This window comes from Musca autumnalis, unplaced genomic scaffold, assembly GCF_047663935.1.
Source record: "Musca autumnalis isolate F117 unplaced genomic scaffold, ASM4766393v1 scaffold_1, whole genome shotgun sequence".
NCBI lineage: Eukaryota > Metazoa > Arthropoda > Insecta > Diptera > Muscidae > Musca > Musca autumnalis.
Genome location: NW_027411644.1, coordinates 62,094,309 through 62,122,168, shown reverse-complemented (window position 1 = coordinate 62,122,168; position 27,860 = coordinate 62,094,309). Strand labels below are relative to the sequence as shown.

At 34.6% G+C, this 27,860-nt stretch overlaps 1 protein-coding gene across 8 annotated transcripts; it reads right to left on the bottom strand.

Moving 5' to 3' along the window:
- Positions 1–135: 135 nt before the first annotated feature.
- eEF1alpha2 (eukaryotic translation elongation factor 1 alpha 2) lies at positions 136–22,329 on the bottom strand. Of its 8 annotated transcripts, XM_073977805.1 has the most exons (6): positions 21,713–21,824; positions 7,252–7,411; positions 6,899–6,984; positions 2,843–3,782; positions 2,385–2,590; positions 136–2,322 (listed from the first exon to the last, which is right to left on the bottom strand). In XM_073977805.1, exons 4-6 carry the CDS (start codon positions 3,663–3,665, stop codon positions 1,963–1,965), a joined length of 1,389 nt encoding a protein of 462 aa, XP_073833906.1. In that variant the 5' UTR covers positions 3,666–3,782; positions 6,899–6,984; positions 7,252–7,411; positions 21,713–21,824; the 3' UTR covers positions 136–1,962. The 8 variants fall into 8 exon arrangements, with proteins under 8 accessions (XP_073833906.1, XP_073833890.1, XP_073833922.1 ...); XM_073977789.1 differs by lacking the exons at positions 7,252–7,411; positions 21,713–21,824 and adding an exon at positions 22,088–22,329; XM_073977821.1 differs by lacking the exons at positions 7,252–7,411; positions 21,713–21,824 and adding an exon at positions 22,081–22,213.
- Positions 22,330–27,860: the final 5,531 nt, after the last annotated feature.

Genomic DNA, 27,860 nt, shown 5'->3' with positions numbered 1-27,860 from the left:
GAATATGTAAAAAATGCTGCATACTTTTAGGCTTCATGTTAAATTTTAACGCAAAGGATAATTTTGCCAATAGGATTTTGAATGATTGCTTCCAAAGAACGAAGGATTATTTGTGGCCTAAATAAAACACCCTACTTATGTTGTATTACTTTTATTGTTGTTTTTATTTACGTTTTTTGGTTTTTAAGAATGAAGCACATACATTTATAGTATTTCATTAATTTTAATTCTGTATTGTTTTTTATCTTTTGTTTTAATATAATATGAAGTTGTTGTTATTCGATTTTCATAATTATTCCTTTTAATTTTTGTATCCCACTTTTCGCTTATTAGTATTGTGTTTCAGCGTGTATCTGTGTGTGTGTGTTGTATTTTATCATAATTTTAAGTGATTCTATATGATCGTTAGGATACCACAAAATAGGATTCTCTAAAAGCCTACACATTCATTTCGAAAAAACGACAAAAGATCTCATGATGGATATTTGAGCCAACACGTTCAAGCCAAGCCATTATATGCTGGCAATTATACAAGTGTAAAAGTGTTGTTGTTTATTGTTGTGTAAATGTATTTTATTAATAAAAAATATGAGTATTAAGTTGGCCAATTGGTTTTGTTTAAAAGAAGAAAGGGATTCATAATCTTGTTCTTGTTCTTTTAGATACTCTTATGCACACATTTCATTTTACTTCCTTGTGCTGCTTTTGGGGAAAACAAACCTTAGTAGTATTTAATTAGTTGCTATTCCTTTTAGGGGTTCTTCACATTAAATCAAATCACATTATTTTGCTAAGCAAATAAATTAGTTTTCTTTTTTTTTTTTTGGTTAGGCAAATAAGTAAAAGAATTTTGATAGAAAATCATGTATTAAAAATTTTGTAATTTTCTGTGAGATGATAAAGGAATGAGAGTGATGTATTTGTCATAACTGAGAGATGTGTAGTTGTGTGTTTTTTTTTTTGCTCTTTGTTTCTCATCTCATTTGTTCATGCACATAGTGCCCTAAATTGAGAGGAGAACAGTTGTTGGCCCATGATTATAATCTAGACACAATAGACCAGCAATTTATTGGCATTATCCGATGATGATGACAAAACAAGGAGAGATCATGTGTGAGAACTGTGCGGCGGCAAGAGACTTGTCGTGATAATGATGTTGTTGACAACACTGTTGTTGATGGTGATGGCAATGATTTCCTGCGAAATGATTTACGATGTCTGTGTAAATTTAGATACAAATAATTATAATAAATTAGGAAAAATTCTATAAAAAGTTGTATTAAAATGCTTTCCAAATTTTTAGTAAAATCTTCATAATTCTTATTAATGATGTTGTTGTTGTTGTTATTGTTGATGATGATTGATGAATGTGAAAGAGAGTTTAAAACCAGGTTTTATAATGGATTCAAGGAATAATAATGATGATATTGGTTGTGATGTTGATGTAGTAAGTTTGGTTTTAGGAATTAATGTCTTTTCTATGCTTTTAATATGATTATGATTGGGTTGTGATTTTCCATAAAATTGAAAATATTGAAGGCTGCCAATAGTAGTTGTTGTTGTTGGTTTAGTAATGTGGGCTGATGAGTATTTTGGAATTTGTTCAATAATATCCAGTGGAATAAATTGTGGTGACTGCTGTAGTTGGAGTGTAATTTCTGAATGATAATTATTGTTGTTATTTTGGTTTTTGTTGTTCTTGTTGTAATAATCACTAAATGTTTGAATAAATTTTATAATATTATTAATGTTGTTGTTGGTTTTGTTAATGATGATTTTGCTGTTCTTGTTGTTGTTGTTTTTAATATTATTTTTATATTTATGCTTATTAAATGATTTTTCTTCATATGCCATCCATCCATTTGGGAGCAGAAATTGATATTCTTTTTGTTGTTGTTGTGTAACATTTTGCTGTTGTTGTTGTTGAGTTTGTTGCATTTCTTTCTTCTGGCTGCTCCCTAGTTATTTCTTCTTTTGGGCCTTCTCAGCGGCTTTTGTGACTTTACCCGAAGTCGTTTCCTTAAATGTCACCGATTTGATGACACCAACAGCAACAGTTTGCCTCATATCGCGTACAGCAAAACGTCCCAATGGTGGAAATTCTTGGAAACTTTCAACACACAACGGTTTGGTGGGTACCAGCATAATAATGGCTGCATCACCCGACTTAATGGCCTTCGGATCGGTTTCGGTTGTTTTACCGGTACGACGATCACATTTCTCCTTGATTTCAGCAAATTTACAAGCAATGTGAGCGGTATGGCAATCCAATACTGGTGTATAGCCATTGGCAATTTGACCAGGATGGTTGAGAACAATAACCTAAAAAACAACAATTTCATTTCATTACCAACCTCGTCATAAAAAGGTAATAAAACACCCACCTGGGCAGTAAAATCAGCAGCCCCCTTGGGTGGGCAATTCTTGGAATCACCGGCAACATAACCACGGCGCAATTCCTTTACAGAAACGTTCTTGACGTTAAAACCCACATTGTCACCGGGCAAAGCTTCGGACAAAGCTTCATGATGCATTTCTACCGACTTGACTTCAGTTACCAAATTAACCGGAGCAAAGTTGACAACCATACCTAAGGAGGGGAAAGTGTAAATGTTTCAGTTATTCTTTATTTTCTCTCACTTTTTCTTTCCCCAACACTCTCAGAGAGTGAAACAACATGGATACACACAAAAATAAGACAAGGAAAATTCCCATCGAACACACACATTTACATAAACAATTGCAAATGCCAATTAGTGGCTTTTAATAACCCATCGACCCACTTTTTTAACTTAAATTCACTAAACCCCCCCCCCCCCCCCCCCCCACCCTTTAAACTTACCTGGTTTGAGAATACCGGTTTCAACACGACCCACTGGTACCGTGCCAATACCACCAATTTTATAAACATCCTGCAATGGCAAACGCAATGGCTTGTCGGTGGGACGTGATGGCGGCATAATGGCATCCAATGCATCAATTAAAGTTTTACCCTCAACTTTACCCTCTTTGCGTTCCACGGTCCATCCCTTAAACCAGGGCATTTTATCCGATGGCTCCAACATATTATCACCATGCCAGCCGGATATGGGTACAAATGCAACACCGGCTGGATTGTAACCAATTTTCTTGATATACGATGACACTTCCTTTTTGATTTCCTCATAACGGGCCTCACTGTAGGGTGGTTCAGTCGAATCCATTTTATTCACACCCACAATCAATTGTTTTACACCCAAAGTAAAGGCCAACAAGGCATGCTCACGTGTCTGGCCATTCTTAGAGATGCCAGCTTCAAATTCACCGGTACCGGCAGCAACAATCAGCACAGCACAATCAGCTTGCGAAGTGCCGGTAATCATGTTCTTAATGAAATCACGATGTCCGGGTGCATCAATAATGGTTACATAGTATTTTTGTGTTTCGAATTTCCACAAGGCGATATCAATGGTAATACCACGTTCACGTTCCGCCTTTAGCTTATCCAATACCCAGGCATATTTAAAGGAACCTTTGCCCATTTCTTGGGCTTCCTTTTCGAACTTTTCAATGGTTCGCTTATCAATGCCACCACATTTGTAGATCAAATGACCGGTAGTGGTTGATTTACCAGAATCGACATGTCCAATGACAACGATGTTAATATGAATCTTTTCCTTACCCATGTTAAAGTGGAGATTTAGAGGAGGAAATTTCCGGTTTTATGCAACACAAAAAATGAATTAAAATAAAAGAAATTGTTGTCGGGCTTTCTGTTTACGGAGCTATTGTTTGCGTAGATGCTGAAAGGGATAAAGAGAAGAATTTATAAAGTCATTGCAAGGACATGGATGACATGTATTGTAGATACGTTATGTAATTCCTAAATAGGATATCGGAACACCCTTCCTAAACCTGAGGGTAATTGACACACTTTAGCTAGCTTTCCTATGGAAACTGCTGCCACTCAGCCACGACTGAATTGCAGATTTCCTATGGAAACCTCCATTCAGCGACGGCTAAATTGCAGATTTCCTGTGGAAACCTCCATTCAGGCACGGCTGTATTGCAGATTTCCTGTGGAAACCTTTATTCAGCCAGACTGAAGTGGAGATTTCCTACGGAAACCTTTATTCAGCCAGGCTGAATTGCAGATTCCCTATGGAAACCTTTATTCAGCCAGGCTGAATTGCAGATTTCCTATGGAAACTACCATCCAGCCAGGCTGAATTGCAGATTTCCTATGGAAACTACCATTCAGCCAGGCTGAATTGCAGTTTTTCTATGGAAACTACCATTCAGCCAGGCTGAATTGCAGTTTTTCTATGGAAACTACCATCCAGCCAAGCTCAATTGCAGATTTGCTATGGAAACTACCATTCACCAGGCTGTATTGCAGATTTCCAATGGAAACTACCATTCAGCCAGGCTGAATTGCAGATTTCCTATGGAAACTACCATTCAGCCAGGCTGAATTGCATATTTAAAATGTCATTTCCTATGTCTGTGTTTAGATACACAAATTTCTCGGGAAAGTAAATTGAGTTTTTTGGGAGAGAGCGGAGAGGAAAGAGCTCCTCAATACTCTTTCCTACCCCCTATTGCCTAAAAACTGAATTTTCTTTCCCGAGAAATTTGTGTGTCTAAACACGGACTATGGAAACTACCATTAAGCCAGGCTGAATTGCAGATTTCCTATGGAAACTACCATTCAGCCAGGCTGAATTGCAGATTTCCTATGGAAACTACCATTCAGACAGGCTGAATAGCAGATTTCCTATGGAAACTACCATTCAGCCAGGCTGAATTGCAGATTTCCTATGGAAACTACCATTCAGCCAGGCCGAATTGCAGATTTCCTATGGAAACCTTTATTCAGCCAGGCAGAATTGTCGATTTTCTATGGAAACTACCATTCAGCCAGGCTAAATTGCACATTTCCTATGGAAACTACCATTCAGCCAGGCAGAATTGCAGATTTCCTATAGAAACTACCATTCAGCCAGGCTGAATTGCAGATTCCCTATGGAAACCTTCATTCAGCCAGGCTGAATTGCAGATTCCCTATGGAAACCTTCATTCAGCCAGGCTGAATTGCAGATTCCCTATGGAAACCTTCATTCAGCCAGGCTGAATTGCAGATTTCCTATGGAAACCTTCATTCAGCCAGGCTGAATTGCAGATTTCGTATGGAAACCTTTATTCAGCCAGGCTGAATTGCAGATTTCCTATGGAAACCTTTATTCAGCCAGGCTGAATTGCAGATTTCCTGTGGAAACTAACATTCAGCCAGGCTGAATTGCAGATTTCCTGTGGAAACTAACATTCAGCCTGGCTGAATTGTAGATTTCCTATGGAAACTACCATTCAGCCACGGTTGAATTACAGATTTCCTATGGAAACCATAAGGTAAACGTCAAATGAAATTTCACTTGATTTAGGTTACGTTTTTATTTGCCATATAACCAATGGAATTGACATTTGAATCCAATGGATTCCTTAAATGTAAACATGCTTTCGAAATTTGGATTTCAAATGTCAAATCTATAGAGTATACTTCTAATAAAATCCATTGGATTTGTGACGAGGATTTATTTGACATACATATATGCAATGAATTGACATTTGAAATCCAGTAGATTTCGTAAATCTAGTCCTAAACGCCATACACATTGTAGCTTTTTGTCGGGTTAATCTTTTTATGGATATTTATTTTACACTAGCGGACCCGGCGAACTTCGTCTCGCTATTAAGGAATAAAATTTCATACAAAAACTCAATTTTCGATTTTTCCAATTTTCCAACTTTTCCAGAGAGGTTTTCCAAAATGTTCTTCCGTAAAGACCTTCTCCTCGAAAATACGAATAACTGACAAAAAATTTTACAGAAATCTGCCTAGCCGTTCTCATTTTATGAATTACTATACATTTTTTACACCATTTTTATATATGGGCTGTTCCTTTACTTTTGAAAGTGGTAAAACCGGCAAAAGTAGTAAAAGTTTTAAACTGCTCCCATATAAATTGCATGGTGTCAGAAGTAAAGGAACTTTTTCGAGTAGAAGTGGTAAAACTTGAAGATTCTTGCACGTAAAGGAACAGAGCTATATATAGATATGGAATGACATTTGAAATCCGGAGGATTTATTAAATCCGGTCATATGTAAACGTACTATTACTCGTTAATCGATTACCTCAAAATGGTATTATGTGGTCTGTTCCTTTACTTTTAAAAATGGTAACAGTGGCAAAAAATGGTAAAAGTGGTGAACTGGTCTCATATAAATTGTATGCTTTTTAAAGTAAAGGAACACTTTGCAGGTTAAAAATTGTAAGAAATGGTAACCTCAGGCACGTAAAGGAACAGAGCTATGGTTTAATAGAATTAAAAGGAATGTGTGGACCCCAAAGTGTCAAAGTAACGATGACAGACATGTTATTAGACAAAGGTCTCGAACAATTTCTCAATTTCAATTACAATAATCACAAATGGTGGATACATAAAGCGGCCGGGCCACATTTTAAATTCTATCCACGATAATAAAAGAAATCGTTGAAGTGTGGCCAAACTTCTGTAATATTTCATAAGAGATATAATTTCCGTTTCCTTTATATTGACAATGACAATTCAATATCCTTTACAAAGATAACCTCATATACTTTGTCTATTATCCTATTGGTATTCCTGGAATGTGGGGTGGAAAGTTATACCTCACTCAAATCGCGAATACGGAAACGACAGAAACGACGAGTATGAATAGTTTGCCTTTCGGATTTCTATTTGTGCCGTTATTTTATAAATCAATGTGTATGTACATAAATATGCATTTGTGAAGTATGTCCGTCTGTGTGTGTGCGTGCAATTTTCTGTTTAGTTATAGATATTCAAGTTATGCTGTGGAATGGTGGAAAATACTTACACTTTTTATATGCCGCTTATTACAATAAAAGTAGCACAATTAACCGTTATTTGCTGGTATACCCAAGAAACTAGTCACCAAAAGCACTGGAAGTAGGTGGAAAGGAAAAAAATTATGTAATTTAAAAACAGGAAATAGAAATTAAAAGCAACGAATTTTTTCTTAGAAACCAAAGAAATTGCAAAATGCCCGTTTCATACTTGGACTGAAAAATTTTCCAAGATAAGGTGTGAAATATGTATGCTTTCATCTTTGTCAATAAATTTGTTAATTTAAAATTTTCACTTATTATCCACCACACACATTTAAAAACATAAAATTAATTTTAACTATTTATTAAAAATAATTTTTACCGTTTTTTTAATATTTAAAAAATTTTATATTTGTGCACTTTATACGGCTGCTGTTGGGAGATTCTTTGTGTTTCCGTAAGTCTGTCTGGATTGGAAATGTTCAAAATTTTTGTTGGCTTTTTCCTCGTTAAAGTCTGGCGGTGGTGTTCGTGATTTTTCTCTATACGGAAAATCGATAAATGTTTATGTGAGTCTGTTTGTGTGTATTTTGCTGTAGAGTGGAGAAGAAAAAATATTCTGCTCTATCCAAAAAAAGAGAGCAATAATCCAGATCCCCTTTCCCCCAACACACTAATGCATTTAACCTGCAAAAGCCAGAGAAGCAGAGGTAGAAGGGTTCATTTCATCCTTGCAACAGACCAGACCGGTGCCATGCATGAGACCGGTATGTGCTGCCATGTGCATTGGAAACCAAATTAAAAGAGTTGTTAACAATTGAGCACAAACTTCGTGCGCTCGGCATGTTCTCGTTTTCCTTCGAGTTCCCTTACTCATTCGTTAGCTACCGGCGAAGGCAAGTAGTTTGCAAAGACGGAAAAATCAATTTCCATAATGATGCACGATGTCATAGCCGATGTTATTTCGTTCTTTATTTCCCTTAACGCCAATTGACTTTCTCACTGAATCTGTGTTTCTCTGTTCTCTTTTTTCCATGCCATTTTGGGGTGCACTATGTGTCATGCATGGAAATGTCATTGGAGGTAAGGAGAGTTCTTTGCTGATGACAAATTTTTGCACTCCCATAATGCATACGAACAACTATTTATTTGCGCATTTCCTTAGTATCAACGTCCATTACATTTTGTTCTCCAAATGGCCGTTGTGTGTTGTGTCACCAACACACATCCTCCTCACCAATGCCTGAAATTTTCCTTTTTTTTTTTTTTTGTTTCCTCCTTTAGTTTTTATTAATGTTCTATTCTTGACATAGTAACAGCATAGTTTCCCCATTGTATTGGTCCTACTCCTTAGCTTATCGCTCGCATGTCTTTTGGAATCGTTTATTTTGGGGAATTTATTTCGAATAGCGTATAATAGGGTGGGTCATATAAACATTCAATTGAAGATAAAATCTTTTCAGAATAAAATAGCATCGTGTATTAGGGTTTTTGACGTATACGCAATGGAATTGACATTTGTTATATGCAATGCACAATAAACGTACTCAGATAGGCCCATGACCAATAATTTGATGTAACAACTTCTTATTTCACCATGGATAGGCCCATGATGAAATTATAAGGTGACGTAAAACGCCACGTTATGCTATTGACAATTTGACATATTGAAGAATTTTCGACCAAACATGAGTGGTTGCTGTGTTAGTCCCAATTTACATTAGGCGAGTTTACTTGCGGCAATTGTCAGTTTGTAGGTGAGAGAGGGTGCTGAGAGGCAAAGGGTTACCATATGCCTCACCTCTCTCTCCTACAAAATGACAATTGCCGCAAGTAAACTCGCCCAATGTAAATTGGGACTTACTTAAACATAGTACACACTGACCAACAAAACTGACAGTCATCGAGGTCTACTTCGTTAATGTCAAAGTCTAGCTAAATTCTTACTTTCCCAATCTGTAAATAATACTTTACCCAGAAAAAAAATTTGGAAGTTGAGCAATTGGAGTTATGATTTCACAACATCTTTCGATGTAGTCCAACAGAGTTATGAAAAATGCACTCTGTTCGATACATTTTATAAGCAGTTGCTGTAGAGATCCCTACAGAAAAAACCAGTTGGTTGATCCCTACACATTTCTTCAAAAGACAAACTAGAGTGTAGTGTATACATTTCGGAGAATTTGTTATAAAATAAAGAAATAAAAACTTAAGTTGCGAACATTTTTGTGGTAATTCACGAGACGGAAATTTTTAACGGAGTCCATGCCCATTGCGAACATGTTTGTGGTAATTTACGAGACGGAAATTTTTAAATGGCTGGAGTTAGAGTCGAAATCTGAACTAGTGATGGGAAAGCAACATAAAAACCTTTAGGACGACGAAGCAAAATCAGTTGCGCTTGGATTAAATGGAGAGAAAGGAAGTACACTCAATAGTGATTGAATTTAATGGAAACTTTTTTTAATTTATGTTTATATAATAAAGTTCTTTGTGTTTTTGTTTTACACAAATAATAAATGCATTTTATTTATTCTGGGATATTTCGCAATAGCTTGCACTTTACCTGCATCTTTGGATTGATTAAAAACACAATCCGAAAAGTGACTTTAAATTTAATCCAAAAGACTACATAAAAAGTTGTGATATGGATCGAAAACGGAGTACATCCTAGCTGCGCGCTCTCTTGTAAAATTCATAAGTGAATTCATTGGAAAAGATGTACTCCAACGGCAAATGTACTGCACACTTGTAGTGATTCAATTGCATCCGCGGATGCAAACTTTTTGCTGGGTATATACACAGTCTTACATAAGTATACGTACGCCCCATAAATCTCGGGTTTTAGAAAAAGTAATGATATTTATGAAATTCCAAGTACACAGGTTTATTTCGTCTCACTAATAAATAATATTTAATACAACAAAAGTATATTCCATAATATAAATAACGGTAAATTTTACAAAAACCAAAAAATGATACTTACAAAAGTATACATACGCCCCAAGGAAATATGAGTATTATCGTACAATTTATGGAATTAGCAGCAAAATTTATACATTTTATTGTTTTGGCGAATGTGTCTGGGTGTCCGAGATATATTTTAGAGAAAAAAAAAATAATTTTTGGGTGTTAAGTGCCGTTATTTAATGCCAAACTTCTTGTATAGCTCGTTAAAGCGGACCCTTGCTGATTTCTTTCCGTTTTAGGTATTTGAGTATGCAAAAGCCACAATATTAGTGTCAGATTATAGATTTTGAGATCCTAGAAAGCTTTTTAGTTGACCTTGTGCATAACACACCTTCCTGGGTGTCGATAAATTCACATTTTTCCTAGGATATCTCAGGAAGTTAATAGTTTCCTCGGAATTCTTGGCTCAAATTACATACAGAAGACCTTGAATTGTGTTTTAATATGGTGTTATATAATCCTTGGACACCAATTGAATCAGAAATGTGAAATATTCTGTTAAAAACCTGCTCCCAAAGCATCAAAATATAATCACTACCAAAAGCATGAAATTTACACTGTGAACAACGTAGTTTTCGTATTATAACCATTACCGTCAATATAGGGTCGGAAAGTATCGGATAATTGCACATTTCTGATTCAATTGGTGTCCAAGGATTATATAACGCCATATTAGAACACAATTCAAGGTCTTCCGCATGTAATTTGAGCCAAGAATTCCGAGGAATCTATTAACTTCCTGAGATATCCCAGGAAAAATGTGAATTTATCGACACCCAGGAAGGTGTGTTATGCACAAGGTCAACTAAAAAGCTTTCTAGGATCTCAAAATCTATAATCTGACACTAATATTGTGGCTTTTGTATACTCAAATACCTAAAACGGAAACAAATCAGCAAGGGTCCGCTTTAACGAGCTATACAAGAAGTTTGGCATTAAATAACGGCACTTAACACCCAAAAATTATTTTTTTTTTTCTCTAAAATATATCTCGGACACCCAGACACATTCGCCAAAACAATAAAATGTATAAATTTTGCTGCTAATTCCATAAATTGTACGATAATACTCATATTTCCTTGGGGCGTATGTATACTTTTGTAAGTATCATTTTTTGGTTTTTGTAAAATTTACCGTTATTTATATTATGGAATATACTTTTGTTGTATTAAATATTATTTATTAGTGAGACGAAATAAACCTGTGTACTTGGAATTTCATAAATATCATTACTTTTTCTAAAACCCGAGATTTATGGGGCGTACGTATACTTATGTAAGACTGTGTACATATTGTATTACAAACATTTTTAGCTAAACAATCATTTTTATTTGCCAAAAAATTGTCCTAAAAGTACGTTGACTGTCACTTTTGAATGACGGTGTGTACCCCGCTTTACGTGACCTGGGGCTGGATTCTTGTTCTATGAAAATTTGAAATGAAAAATATTTCCTTTATAATTTTTTTTTACAGTTTTCTCCTTTATAAAAGTTTTCATTTCACATTTTCATAGAAACTGAATTGAGCCCCTGTAGGCCTATTCTGTAACTTTTATCGATTGAAAAGTTTTTAACCCTGCGATTACACATCACAGGACAGTTGAGTACATGTATTGATTGTCAAAAATTCAAAACTTGCCTCCGTCACGCAAACACAGTTGTAAAATTATGAGTGAAAATCGTCGATTTCTTTTTGTTTTCCCTTCACATATTTTGTTTTTGTTCATGTTCTTTTGTTTTCAACACATTTCAATTATTAGCTCTGTTCCAGAACTAAAAAGTTTTTACAAGTTTTACTACTTTTACACATTTTGCGTTCCCGTACACAAAATTTATATGAAAATCGTTTACGACTTTTACCACTTTATAAAGTACGGAAACAGGCCAATTATTTCACTAATTTTTACAAAAATGTAAAAAATTTGTTAACCCGACTGTCTGTGAAAAAATGATGGACAGCTGGGAGACAGCCGCAAATATATGTACATATGTGTTAGTAAATCAGAGTTGTATTTGCAGACCGACTGTCTTGTGTAAACGCCTAGTAAAATATCTTTTGTTTTTGTAACAAGTCCCTGTTTAGACACACAAATTTCTCGGGAAAGTAAATTCAGTTTTTAGGCAATAGGGGGTAGGAAAGAGTATTGAGGAGCTCTTTCCTCTCCGCTCTGTCCCAAACACAGACTAACTACAAAAGAAACAAATAAAATTGTTGTAAAATAAACAATGAGTAAAGTTGTTAAAAAGTTACAGAATAGGCCCTGTATTCTTGCTCTATGAAAATTTGAAATGAAAAATATTTTTTTTGTATTTTTTTTCATTTGACAGTTTTCTCCTTTACAACCGTCTTCATTTCAAATTTTCATAGAAATAGAATTGAGCCCCTGGTAAATAGATCTGAATAGGCGTATTGAATAGGTAGCAGATTCGGCGAATTGCTGCAACAAAGCAGCTTTTGTGGTAACATAAAATGTAAGTTTCGCGCTTACATTTACAGCGGATTTATTTCAACCAATCAGAACAAGATGTTTGTTTACATTTCACATTAGAACAGTTTTGTTTTGACATTTTATGTTTCCAATAAGCTGGCGTGATTTGCCTACATTTACATTACATTTTCCTTGGATAGGCTCCTTTAACTAGGCGTTTACACAAGATATTTATTCTTAAAATACAACCCTGATTTTCTAACATACATACACTTGTCGTTTGTCTCCCAGTTACTAGGCGTTTACACCTGACAGTTTGTCTTCAAATACAACTCTGATTTACTAACACATACATGCATTTGTCGGCTGTCTTCCAGCTGTCCATCATTTTTTCACAGACAGTCGGGTTAAAAAAATTTTTGATATTTTTTGTGAAAATGTGTGCAAAATAATTGAAGTTTATTGAAAACAAAAGAACATGAACAAAAACAAAATATGTGAACGGAAAACAAAAAGAAATCGACGATTTTCAATCATAATTTTATAACTGTTTTTGCAGTTGTCTGGACGCATACGTCACACAGGCAAGTTTTGGGTTTTTGACAATCAATACATGTACTCAACTGTCTTGTCATGTGTAAACGCAGGGCTATCCATCAGTAGAGGTAACCAATTTTTTACATTTTTGTAGCTCTGTTCCAGATTCGTACAAATTTTTACTGAATGCTGTTCGATAACAAAATTGTCTAGCAAAAGAGAGCGAGTTGAGAGAGACTTTTTGACAGTTCTGTGACTGAGAATTTGCAAATTTTTGCTGGGAAAATTTGTCCCGTAAAAATTTTGTAAGTTTGGCCAGCTGATTTTTTGATCAGCTGTTCAATGTAAACAACCTGAAATGTTAACATTTTTGACCAAGAAAATGTCAAAATTTCACATTTTTTTTAGATTCTAAAGCATTGTGGATAGGATTACTGCTTTAATACCCCGGTTACACTATTGAAGGTTAACCCACTGGGTGTAATAGATCCAGTGGGTTAATCTTTGCTGGTTACACTTAGCTTTTCGAGGATATAAACTGTCAGCTGATGTTTGTTTACGTATACATACAAAATAGCTAATAAAGTCGTGTGTTACACTTTTACAATTTCTCGTATGAGATATCGTCCCCTCTTTGCTCATATTGGTATATTTTACACACAGGGATACATTTTTGTATCCTGGTATCTATCGTACTTTTTGTTAAAAAAGTGTCTAATGAAAAAAAAACAATTTTATGATTTCCAAATAACTTTAGATTTATTAACTCCATAAAATCTCATGCGACCAATCGTAAACGTGTAAAACACGACATACTCTGTTGCAACTTTTGGTTGCAACTTTTGGTACTTTTTGAGTAGAGTTGGATTTTTTTGCACAAATACCGAATACAACACTGTATTTTTGGTGGATTTGTGCCAGATTTAAAATAAATCCAGCCATGAGAGGATTTAATTTTTGTATGGAAAATCTGGTCAGATTTGAGCAGATTAAGCAAATAAATCCTCATGAAGTGGGTTAACCCGGCAAAAACCTGTAGTGTAACCGTGCTATAAATAGGTAAAATGCAATTTTAAAATATATGTTTTTGTTCAATTTGGTTTAAAATATCAAAATAAACAAAAACAGTTTTCATACATTTTCGGAAATAGCTGACTTTCTTGCGAATCCTTACAAAATGTTGTTCATTTTTTCTGCATTTTTTCTTGCTTGAGAGAGTAAAATTCACTGAGAGTAGTTGCTGGAACTTGCTGAGTAATTATTGCTGGGAAAGTTATCGTACAGACCTAATAATTGAAATAATAATTGGTCCCAATTTACATTAAGCGAGTTTACTTGCGGCAATTGTCAGTTTGTAGATGAGAGAGGGGGCTGAGAGGCAAAGGGTTACCATATGCCTCACCTCTCTCTCCATCAAACTGACAATTGCCGCAAGTAAACTCGCCTAATGTAAATTGGGACTATAAAAACAGAAGAATTTGAGCTATAACAAAATAGGTCTGTACGATAACTCAAAAGTTGGTACAATTTTGTACAAACTTTTACAAAATGTTGTTCGATAACAAACTTGTTCAGTAAAAGAGAAATGAGAAGTACTTGCAAGAACTTGCAAATACTTTTTACTTGCGAAGTTATCGAACAGGTCTAATATGTGAACGGAAATCAAAAAGATATATATGGTTTTCATTCATAATTTTACAATTGTTTTTGCAGGGTTTTTGTCATGTGTAAACGCATGGTAAGGAATGTTTTCAAGTCCCGGCCCACACTAGAGTGATTTCATTGCAAAAATGTTATAAAACTATGCGTCCCTAGATCGAGTTCCATAGCATAGTAATATCATGAAATTTCTGTAGTGTGGAACTCGATCTAGAAACGCCTTATTTCATGAAATTTTTACAATGAAATTGTTCTAGTGTGAACCGGGACCCAATAGTTCTTATAGCACATTTACACCATGCAATTTGACATCTGTTAAGTAAAAGCATATTTACATTTATGAATTTCAGGTGATTTCGAACACCAAAACAAAAAAAAAAACAGCGGATGGCACGCGCCGGGGAATTTAACAAATTCCAACAACAACTACTCACATGCAACTGTGGTGATGTTCTTTTCAACTTACAGAACTCTATGAGTTCTTAGTTGATACGTGCTGATAGTTGTTTGCAAATATTTTTGTTCTGATGTTTTTTGGGAAAGCCGAAAAGTGAGTGTGAAATTCTCATTTATTTCAAAATACTAGGCACTTAAAGAGTTCGGTTTTTCGCTAAAAAAGGCATCATTTCAAAAAGCTGAAAAGCCAATTGATATATCCCTTCGACGGGATGAAATCATGTCATTTCGTTTTGAAAAACATTACTCTCTGTAACAAAAAATAATGATGAAGTTTAAGCCATCGGGGTAATACTCCTGAAATTTAATGGGCCTTCTTTATTCTTTTATCGGAAATGAATGAAGTGGAGCAAGGAAGCCAGCCGGTAAGGCTTCTTATGTACCGAGGCCTTAAGCAGCATGACATTCCTCTCCCCAAAGCTAATACACAATCAACGTTTGAGTAGGTTTAAGTAAGAAAGGACAGCCAGTCGGCGAGACTTCTTAAACGTCGTTTGCATTAGGGCTTTTTGCCGGGTTAACCTTCTTTATGAGGATTTATTTGACGTTTGCGATATGGAATTGACATTTGAAACCCAGTCGGTTTATTAAGTCTGGTTAAGTGCAAACGGGGTATTATGCACCGAGGCCTTTATGTACCAAGGTATTTGCTTTTCTATACTTTTTCTGTTGTGCGATCCTCTAACTAATTTTTTTGAGTTACCGACAAAAATAGGTAACATTAAAACGCAAAATTATGAATGAAAAGGTCGAATAAAAGTTGACAACATTCTTCCTATCGGTAGAACTTAACGACCGTAAACTTTCTGAAAAATATCGTTAATTAGCGAAATTATAAACATTTTAAACATTTGCCGATTTTATGTCGGCAACTCAAAAAATGAGTCAGAAAATTGCACTAGTGGTCTACTGTCTAAATATCTCCCTCCAACATTTATCCCGCTGCCATATGTTTTCCAATAAATCAAAATTTCGTCCTTGAATTTAGGTCAAAGATCTCTTGTGATTTTTGTTTTTGTGAATGATATTCAGATATGCCATCAAACAAAAACAAACTAAAATTAACACATGTTACAACTGACAACTCATCATTTTAATTTTGTGTGGCGGGAAGAGATTGGTGCAGGTTAGTTTTATTAACACATGTTCTTTTAAGTTTGCACATAAATGCAAATTAAAATGCAGATGCTGCCGTGTATCACACTAGGCGTGAAGATGTCGATGTGTTTTCAAAAATGAAATGAAACGAATTTCCTTAGAAAACCCACACACACAAAGTAAATCAATTTTACGAAGGTAGTTTGATAATGTGGGAACTTGTTTCAATATAATTTTGGCATAATAGTACGTTAGAGATTTACGAAATCCACTATATTTCATATGTCAATTGCATAGCGTATATATTAAATAAAATTCATTGATTTATGACGAGAATTTAATTGACGTTAATGCAATGGAATTGACATGTGAAACTTAGTGAATTTTTAAAACTAACCCAGCAAAATGTTCGATGCCAAAGATGACATTCAATCATGGGTGCAAGTGATCTAGCATGTCATCTTTTTAGCATCTTCATCGATGAATTTTATATGAGCGTGGACCCCAAAAGATGACGTTCTTTTCTGGATCCTAAGCATGTCATTTTAACCAATGCGTTGACATGTCATTTCCACCAATGCTTTGGCATGTCATTTCCACCAATGATTTGACATGTCATTTTCACCAATGCTTTGACACGTCATTTTCACCCATGCTTTGACATGTCATTTTAACCAATGCTTTGGCATGTCATTTTCACCAACCCCTTGGCATGAAATTTTCATGTCTTGTTTGGAAAATGGAAATGCTGTATTGAAATATGGTTTTCATGAAAAACAAACCTCTTTATTAATTCAAACGAATTCATGAAATAGCTACAATTTATTTATCAGTTTAGTTTTTCAAAAGTTTACATCCAAAATTGCAATGTTATCACCACCGCTGCAACGCAAAAGATTACTTCCTCCGTTCTCCGCAACTGATATTCTTTCATCTTACAAAAGGTTTTTTCAATTATCTTCCCATCACCAGTTCAGATTTCAACATGGACTCCAAATGCACTGCTTTAAGTATTTTTATTTCGTAAATTACTTTTATTTTATAATTTTGTTATTTTATAACAATATTTTGGTAATTTATACTCTTTTGTTTAATGACGGAAATACATATGTAGGGATCTACAACCCGGCTTGCTTTAGGGATCTCTAAGAACAAAATGTAACGATCGGGGAGGAGAGACTTTTTATGCATTTTTGCTTAATTAATTTATTTTTAATTGTTTCTTTCCAAAAGTAGTTTCTTCTTTATTTTCAGATTCTTGTTCCTTTTCGTTTCGGACTTTTTTTCAAATTCCAAGAAGCGAGATTTGATTGATTTCATTCTATGTCAGATTTAGAACAGACAAGGGAACTTTTAAAATAGCAATGTGTGCAGTCCGATTCTATTTTTAGCTCGATGATTGGGACTTCATATAATACCAATTGTTTAGAAATTTTAGTTGTTTGATATGCAGGAAATGTAAGACAACATCACGACGACAGTTCTAACAACTTTGGTCTGTTCCAGAAACTGCAAGAATCTACTTATTTTTACTACGATAACAATTTTTCCTTTATGTTATCGGAAAAAATAGTAAAAATTAGTAGATTTTTGCAGTACTGGAACATACCAAAATGAAAATAAACAGGTGTGTAAATAAAAACACAAACATCATCTCTATTGGATTGATGGAATGGGTACAAATGCTGATGAAAAGATCGGATCTTTCACGACTTCCTTGGCATTGGTTCAAATCCTAATGAAAATATCGGATCTTTCACGACTTCCTTTGAACCAATGCAAAAGATGACATGAAATCACGTCATCGCAAAGAACCCCTTCCGTCAAATTTTGCTGGGTAATTTAAACTTGGCCTTAAACGACGTTTGCACTTGAGCTTTTTGCCGAGTTAGTTAACCCTCTTTAAGCTGTTGGCCCCTTCCCGGCTGAGTATTAAAGCGCCACAACAAAATTATGAGGATTTATTTTGACGTATACGCAATGGAATTGACATTTGAAACCCAGTGGGTTTACTAAGTCCAGTTATATGCAAACGCAATATTATACTAAGCTTACATTTACGAAATCCACTCGATTTCGACTGTCAATTCCTTTGGGTATACGTCAAATGAAATTTCAACGGCAATCCATTGGATTTCATTTGACGTTTAATCAATGGAATTGACATTTGAAATCGAGTGTATTTCGTAAATGTAAACTTAGTATTATAGTACGTGTACATATTACCAGATTTAACTAACTCACTGGGTTTGATTGTTTTTAAGTCAGGAGTATTACCCCAATGGCTTAAACTTCATCATTACTTTTTGTTACAGAGAGTAATGTTTTTCAAAACGAACTGACATAATTTTATCCCGGCGAAGGGAATTATCAATTGGCTTTTCAGCTTTTTGAAATGATGCCTTTTTTAGCGAAAACCCGAACTCTTTAAGTGTCTAGTATTCTCAAATAAATGAGAATTGCACACTCACTTTTCGGCTTTCCCAAAAAAACATCAGAACAAAAATATTTGCAAACAACTATCAGCACGTATCAACTCAAACGTTGATTGTTTTCGGCTTAGTCCCAATTTACATTGGGCGAGTTTACTTGCGGCAATTGTCATTTTGTAGGAGAGAGAGGTGAGGCATATGGTAACCCTTTGCCTCTCAGCACCCTCTCTCACCTACAAACTGACAATTGCCGCAAGTAAACTCGCCCAATGTAAATTGGGACTTAAGTAGTTTCTGATAAAATAATACAGAACTACCCAAATTCGAAATAGGTCGATCTTTGTCTTTTAAATGCCATGTTTGCATGGAATCCACATTTGAAATTTCAGTGGATTTAATAAAATCCGGTTATAGTTTATATTATAGATTTTTGCCGGGCTAGTTGACAAATGCACAATTGAATTGACATTTTAAATGGTCATATGTAAAAGTACTATTACATGCAAATTCACAATAAAGGCCTGAATACATAAGTTGCCTCGCCTGCTTGCTTTTGTTAAAAGAATAAAAAAGAAAAGGACAATCCTACTTCTTAAACCACTGCCTTTATATGTGGCGCTCAGCGCCAAAAGGGCCTAATACCCCGGTCACACTTAACCAGATTAACCCAGTGGTTTTTTGTTTCAGATGTCACTTCCATAGCGCAAACGTCAAATAAATCATAATGAAGTGGGTTAACCCGGCAAAAACTCTAGTGTAACCGTACTATAACCCACATGGCCAAAAAAAAAATCAAAGTGACTATAAAGATCAAACCGGAACCTTTTGAAATAAATGCTTTAAAAAATCCATATTGCATTGTCTTAGAAGGTAGTATTACCTAGTGTTATAGGATGCAATAGGGAGTTTTTTGAGTATTAATTTCAAAAGGTTGCGGTTAAGGTAGAAACACAATGGATTTTTGTTGCTTGGCGTGAAAGCGAGAAATTAAATTGTACTGTTTTCATAGAACAGCCCACAACGAAGCAAGATTTCAGGCGCCGAAGTTAAAAATTGTTTAACTTTGGAATTCGTATTCTGCTTGATACTTGACATTTCATTTTGACAGTTCGTTTGACACAACACAATCAGTTTTAACAACAACAATTGGCGGTGACTTGTTAAAACTATACAATGTTTGAGGAAAAATTAATAAATTGCAAAATACTTTTTTGTTTACCCAAAACATATGATAGCCGGCGCCAAAAATGTCACGCTTCGATGTGTGATAGTAAAAAAGCGGCATGGGAGCTACGATGTTTCCTTTCAAACCTGTTCACCGCCCTGAGATTAATCCTGATTATTGCAAATAATAAGCAATAATTTTGACATTAGGAAAGCAAGCAAGGGAACGAGCTGATTCTGTTTCTATCTTTAGATATTTTTAGTCTGTTTGATTTTTTTGGCCACGTGGGTTAGGCCGTTTTGGCGCTGAGCGCCTCATATATGGAACATATGACATAAGGTTTTTACCACAGTTTATACAGTTGGACACTAAGCCCACCTATAGTGCGATTCTCTAACACATTTTTTGAGTTACCGACAAAAATCGGTAACATTAAAACGCAAAATTATGAATAAAAACTTCAAATAAAAGTTGACAACATTGTTGCTATCGGTAGAACTTTACGACTACTTTTTATTGGTCGCTAACTTACCGAATAATATCGTTAACTATCGAAATTATAAACATTTTAATTTTACCGACATTTGTCGCTAACTCAAAAAATGTGTTAGAGAATCGCACTACTGATTGTTATGTTTGTTGTCAAAAACATTATTGTGATTTAAAATACAAAGAAACTCAAATCACAATAATATAAAATCTATTATGTTTTTTATCAAAAGTTGTTAACAGAACTCTGAATGGGCGACCTTCTTAGGCCTTGGTTTCTACGAAATATATACTGATATTCCCGGCGTTCCAGCTGTCAATGTCAAATACACATAGGTTAGACAACTGTTCAGCAATTTTTGGAGCTCAACCTGCAAAATAATACTATTTTTACAATTTTTTGCTACAAAACGGCCCCATAGCGGAAAATTTTTCCGTTTCTTTACTTTTTCAAAAAATTTGTTCATGTGGAATAGGCAAATCGATTTTTGCTAAGTCCATATGTCCCAATTTACATTAGGCGAGTTTACTTGCGGCAATTGTCAGTTTGTTGGTGAGAGAGGGTGTTGAGAGGCAAAGGGTTACCATATGCCTCACCTCTCTCTCCATCAAACTGACAATTGCCGCAAGGAAAATTGCCTAATGTAAATATGGACTATTTATATTAGGCAATTTTCTTGCGGCAATTGTCAATTTGAAGGTGAGGGAGGGTGTTGAGAGTCAAAGGGTTACCATATGCCTCACCTCTCTCTCCAACAAAATGACAATTGCCGCAGGGAAAATTGCCTAATACCCCGGTTACACTTAACCGGATTAACCCAGTGGGTTTGGGTTTCAAATGTCAGTTTCATAGCGCAAACGTCAAATAAATCCTCTCGAAGTGGGTTAACCCGGCAAAAAAACTCTAGTGTAACCGTACTATAATATAAATATGGACTTAGTAAAAAATCAGAATTGCCTATTCCACATGAACAAATTTTTTGAAAAAATTTCCTAATGTAAATATGGACTAAGTTTACCATTAAAAAAGCATGGGAGAAAATCTCGACCTCTATTTTGGGATATACTCTAAACCTAATGTGTCACATAAAACACGACTTTTATTAAAATACATAAATTCTTTGACAAATATCCAGTGGAATTGACAGCTTAAATGACATGGTTTATAAAAAAAAAAAACGTAAAAAAGTTAAAATAGTTTCAGCCTCTAAATCAAAAATGATCAACTTCACTCTAATAATTTTGTTTGGAAAAGATAATTTTCAAGACCCATACAAATCAGCTCAGCATATACATATGGTATACATACACATTCTTCTAGAAAAAAAGAAACTAACATCACAAAGAAAATGTTGTAGAATTTTAATAATTTAAATATGTTTTTGCAAATTATTTTTTTGATAATTAGGGAATTTCACAATATTTCACTCATATTTAAAAAAGAAACTGCACTTATTTCCGGTTAGATAAGTAGGCGCACACAGTCACCATATATTTTTATGCCACATGTCGCCATATTGAATTACGAAATCGCAAGACATTTAAGGGATTTCAGACAGATTTTTTTCTGCGAAATATTGAACAAAATCTTGTTTTTACTGATAATTACTTGTAAGCCAATTCAAAAGTGAAAACTCTTTTAATAGTTTTCTTTAATTTTTATAAAAAAAATCACATTTTTTTCTACCGGCCGGTAAGTACTTTTGCATTTCACCACATACATATATCTTTATATATACTATATATCATATATAGACATGCACTTTTCTCAATACACATTTGTCTTTTTGCAATTGGGATTTACGAATTTTATTTTTTATTTAATTTAAAGAAAAACACTGCAACTTAACAAAAAATATTTCTTCCACTTACTTACCAATTGATAATTTGAAACGATTTCACACTATTTTCAAATGGATGTTTGCAATTTCTTTTGAAAAATTTTCGATTTTATGAGAGATGCAAATTTTTGCGTACCACTTACCTCGAGCACAAAAGACGGAAAGGCCGATTTTCACAATGCCCAAGATGCACATGCGCTGGAAAGCGCATCATACCCACAGTCATTCGCATACACATGTAATTGTAATTGAGTGTCTGGGGTGTGTGCAGTGGGCCAGCGGTGGGTTGGGATGCAAATGTGGATGACAGACAAAAAGGCACAAGTGGTGGCCACTAACATCAATAATCTATTTGTCTCCCATGTCACCCATCCATACAAGCAGCAGATAGTGTCAATGTATGCATAAACTTGTGTAACGAATGAACGAGTGCACTATACCTCAATTGGCAGATTCGCTAAAAAAGCTTTAGCCCTTTTTGGCCTAAGAGTAAATGGGATAATTTGTTTGGTAAAGAAATTTTGATATTGGAAGTGAAATAGAAATGTTATTAGATTTTTTGTGAAAGCATTTCACTTGCCTTATGTCGATGCAACCAACCAGGGTTGGAGGGAAAATTTTGAACATAAGTATCTGCAAAACGTTACAATTTGAAACGTAACGTTTATTTGGCATAGAATGTCGATCAACTAAGAACTTGGCGATAAAAATGTGGGATGTTGTGGGAACATATGTATGTATATAGTAACCTACTAAAAAGAAATTGGATATAGATAGGAGACCTCTTTAAAGCCTCCAAAAAGGGGCTCTCCTATAGACAGAAGACCGCCTAAGAGGGTCTTTTATAGATAGAGGACGACCTAAAGGGATTCTTCTATTAATAGAACACCTTGTAAAGGCGTATATCTATAGGAGTCTTTTACATATAGAAGACTTCACAAAATGCCTTTCAATAAGTAGAAGACCTTCTAAAGGATTACATATTTTCTTGATGGAACACCTAAGTGAGCCTTTTTTATATATTAGACATCCTAAATGGGTCTTCTGTAGATAGAAGAACTCCAAGAACTATTTTTTATAGATAGAACACCTCCTGCTGGAGATATATGTAGATAGAAGAACTCGTAAAACGATTTATAAATAGAATACCTCCTGAAGGGACCTTCCGTAGACCAAAGACTTCCCGAAGTGGTATTCTATAGATAAAAGACCTCCTAAAGAGTCTTTTTATAGACAGAAAGGGTAATCTACTGATGGAATACCTCCTAAAGCTAAAAACACATCCAACGTTTGAGTAAAGTTTTGTATCATTTCTGGTAGAAGAATAAAGACAAATTGATGCAAGTATGATTAATATGATTAAGCAGTGCAAGTATGATTAGATGCTCATGGAGCAAGTATGATTAATATGATTAAGCAACAATACGGGTAAAAAACTGGTAAAAAAGTGCAAGTATGATTAGATGCTCATGGAGCAACAATACGATAAAAAAAATGGTAAAAAAGTGCAAGTATGATTAGTTGCTCACGGAGCACAGAACGGGTAAAAAAGTGCAAGTATGATTAGATGCTCATGGAGCAAGTATGATTAGTATGAATAAGCAACAATACGGGTAAAACTGGTAAAAAGTATTTTGAGTATTTTGTATAGATGGAACCAATGTCGGATTTGAACTCAATTTATTTGTTTTGTCGTTATGTTCACCATATTTTTGATTAATAATTAGACAGCGGAATCCTATGCAAATGCATATATGAAATCCGTCCGCATAGGTCCACGTCTTCATATAGCCCCCATAGAACGGTACATACCGATATTCGGTATTTTGAAAGTTGTAGCCTCAATATCCCATCGAAATGACTGAAAATTGATATTTAGTCTTCGTTACGTGTATAAAACACTCCACCTGAAATTTGTCGGCATAGGTCCACGTCTTCATATAGTCCCCATAGAATGGGACCTCCCGATTTTCGGTATTTTGAAGGTTGTATTCTCAATATCCCACCGAAATGACTGAAATTTGGTATTTAGTTTTCGTTGGGGGTATGAAACTTCCTACCTGATATTTGTCGGCATAGGTTCACGTCTTCATATAGCCCCCCTTGAACGGTACCTCCGGATTTCTGGTATTTTGAACGTAGTGGCCTCAATATCCCTCCAAAATGGCTGAAATTTGACTTGTCTGAAGAGAATTTTAAACAGAAAAATTGTAAACACAAACATTTTTGTACCTATTATTGAAATATTTGTTGCATAATTTTGCATATGTCATATGTTTCGATTGCAATGTAATCAGAAGCCATAAATATGCCCAGTCTCAAAATTTGACATAAATCGGACCAAAAAATTCCATAAAATTCCGCTGTCTATTAATAATGCAAAGAATCGACAATTGCCTCTCTACTTACTTCTTGTTTCTTCTTGGTGTTTCGTGAACTGAGATTCTCTTCAGTTGAAAGTTGCCATACATAAAACTACCAACGCCACTCAACCATAATAGCTATCGATAATCGACCTCAAAATTTAAAAAAAAATAATTTTTTGTAATACATATAACATTAGGTTTGTCCTTGTACTTTCTCAGTAAATATTACTCAGCAACTTCTTTTTAGAGAGTTAAGCATTTTATACTCTTTCAAAGTAAAAAATTTAAAAAAGTAAAAAAACAACATTCAGTAAAAATTTTCAATTTGATTAATATTTACGGTTATGATATTTGAATATTTTAAACTTTTGACAACTGCCTAAAGCTACAAAATGTTACTGAACAAAATTCCTTCAGTAAAAATTATATGTTCTCAGTAATAAAAATTTCAAAACAAGTTTCTCAATTCATTCTCTTTTACTGAACATTTGTGTAAAAAAACAACATTCAGTAATAATTTGTAATAATTATTACAAATTATCGAGTACGCAGACACACTTATTTATGGTCTTTAGAACATCTCCCCAAAGGTATGCAATATAATATAATTTCGATTTTTTTCTGACAGGTATAAAGGGTATTTCCAAAAATACAAATAACAACGTTGTTTGTTGTTTTTCAAAATTAATTAATTGGCAGCCCTTGTCTTTTATTAATCTACCAGAAATGGCACAAAACTTTACTCAAACGTTGGATGTGTTTTCAGCTTAATTGTCTAAAATATGAATATGATACCTTCTACGGGGGAGATCTTCTATCAATATATTTTGAAACTCTTTTAGTCGATCAGCAGAAGGTCTTTTTATCGTCTATCTAGAAAAGACCCTTTAGAAGGTATTCTATCATGAAGTGGTCTTCTATTAATAGAAAACGTTTCTGTTTCCGGCTTGACAATTTTGAAGGTGTTTTATAGAATTTAGTGCGTGCGGAGCTCTTGTAGGCCTTGGCGTAAAGTTAGTGCCGAGGAAACTATCATCAGTACCGTAGCATGTCCGTCTGGTTACCCTAAAATTTGTAACAATTTGTACCAACTGTTGCTGGAAGTCGTCTGTTAACACAAAAAACCAGCAAAAGATAGCGATTCGAGAGAGACATTTTGACAGTTCTTTCACTGAAAGTTTGATAATTCTTGCTGGACAAATTTCTTCTAGCAGCAATTAGCAATTCTTCTTCTTCCTGAAAACAATCAATCATCTGTTTTTAATTTGTTGTTGATTTATGTTTGTGAAAATTAAAAACAATTTTATTGTGGAAATAACATAGTCTAATTGTATTGTTTTATGGAGAACAAATTTGTAAAGTGGAAAAATACTTTTGTGTTTCATTTTCTTTTTTTATTTTTAATAAAATACAACGTGCTTGCTTCCTTTATTGGCGGACTTGCTTTCTGGTTTTTGCTGGGAAGGTGTCTGATTAATTTTTACAATTTTCTAGCAAAAAAAAATAAAAACCCCTTACTCTCTGAGAAAGTTCTTGCTGGAAAATTCTTGCTGGGAAAGTAACCAGACAGACTTATTGATTACCTAAAACGGCTGTTAGTCCCAATTTACATTGGGCGAGTTTACTTGCGGCAATTGTCATTTTGTAGGAGAGAGAGGTGAGGCATATGGTAACCCTTTGCCTCTCAGCACCCTCTCTCACCTACAAACTGACAATTGCCGCAAGTAAACTCGCCTAATGTAAATTGGGACTTATGTTTGGTTTACATTCGGCGTCTTTTCGTGATTTCGAAGGCGTTTCGTGATTTCGCGTGGAATCAAGCAAAAATTATCATGATTTCGCATACAAAAATGAAATCATCTCATTTCGTGATTTCAGCGAAATCAACATCGAAATCGCAGTACACATGATATACAACCCTGTTATTGCCTGAAAAACTACCAAAAGTTGCAACACTTTTCACGTATCACAATAAACAAGGTAGATAGTCAATTGATGCAACAAAAAAATTTAGTATCAAAATTTGTAAACTATGTGAAAAAATATTAAATTACTTTGTCACAATGCTATTTTTCAGTGTGTTATTGCACTTTTTTTTAATGGTAATGCTAGAAAAAAGATCGAATTGTCAAAAATTGATTCCCCATACAAATTGCAAAAACTGCAGCAAATCAACGTATCAGCTATCGTATTTAAATGATAATGAACATGTTGCTAGTTTCTACTATGCCAAAATTGTACGGCAAAAAACATTAGAATAGGGTTTTATTCGGCGCTGTTTTTGTTTAAAGAGAAGTGCAAGTCTTGCTAAATTTCGGAGTACGGGAACGCATTTTTAGCACTAAACGGGAAAACTGCTGCAAGTTCTGAACACAACTTTTATCTATCAAAATTTATTATTTTGATGTCTCAACGATAAAATCATTTTTTATTTTTTCATTTGTTATTACTATACACAATTAATACGATATATAGATAATTTTACGATAATTTTCGAAATAAAGTTGTAAAGTTCTATATTGTCGTATATTTTTGATGACTAATTCAATTTACAACAACTTGTTTTGAAAATTCATGTTCGATCAGCTGCGCATATGCATCTACCTTGATCATTGTGATATGTTTGAAATCAACAAAAAAATAAGTGTAAGCACCCTGATGTATTTCAGGATTTCGTGAAATCCAGTGGATTTTAGAGCGCAAGTGTAAACTTGGAATTAGACTATACAGTTATAACATGTTTAAGTGCATTATCTCGATTTATTTGACGTACATATATTAGGTCTGTTCGTTTACTCAATAATTTGTACAAATTCGTACAAGTCCAGTAACTTCTTTTAATCGCATTGTACTGTAGAGTAAACGAACAACATCCAGTAACAATTTGTACAAATTGTAAGTAAACGAACACACATATTGTATGAAAATGACAACTTAATTCGACTGGATTTGCTAAATCCACAATAGTATAGTCTAATATGCTGTTTATATTAGAGCTTTTTGCAGGGTTAACCTTCTTTATGAGGATTTGTTTGAAATATAAGCAATGGAATTGACATTTAAAACCCAGTCGGTTTGTTAAATCCGGTTATATATAAACGGGGTATAAACCAGAGATGGCCAGCAACAACAACTTTCCTATGCCCGCAGGTATAGGCAAAGCGATCGTACTCACACGTATAGAATAAACATCTTCGTGTGGCTTCGTTAGGTTGGCGTGTTGTTTACGTTGGTTTTGTAATGTAATGCTAAGTTTACATTTACGAAATCCACTCGATTTCAACTGTGAATTCCATAGCTCAAACGTCAAATGAAATCTCATCTCGATTTCATTTGACGTTTAACCTATGGATTTGACAATTGAAATCGAGTGGATTTCGTAAATGTAAACCAAGCATAATACTAATGTTGGTCGTTCGCATTTTTTACTCACACAAGCGCAATGTATAATCTGCAAATGTGCGTTTTTGGCCATCAATGGTCTAAACCTTGGTGGAATAAGAAAGTGTTACATCAAATCATGTCAAACGTCAAATTTGCACACAATAAT

What these genes read in the sequence shown, in the direction of transcription:
- eEF1alpha2 (XM_073977789.1), bottom strand. Translation starts at nt 3,665, where the DNA reads ATGGGTAAGGAAAAGATTCATATTAACATCGTTGTCATTGGACATGTC. An exon ending in AACCGGTATTCTCAAACCAG is followed by an intron (nt 2,591 to 2,842) that starts GTAAGTTTAAAG and finishes TCCCCTCCTTAG; the next exon opens with GTATGGTTGTCAACTTTGCT. An exon ending in CTGCTGATTTTACTGCCCAG is followed by an intron (nt 2,323 to 2,384) that starts GTGGGTGTTTTA and finishes GTTGTTTTTTAG; the next exon opens with GTTATTGTTCTCAACCATCC.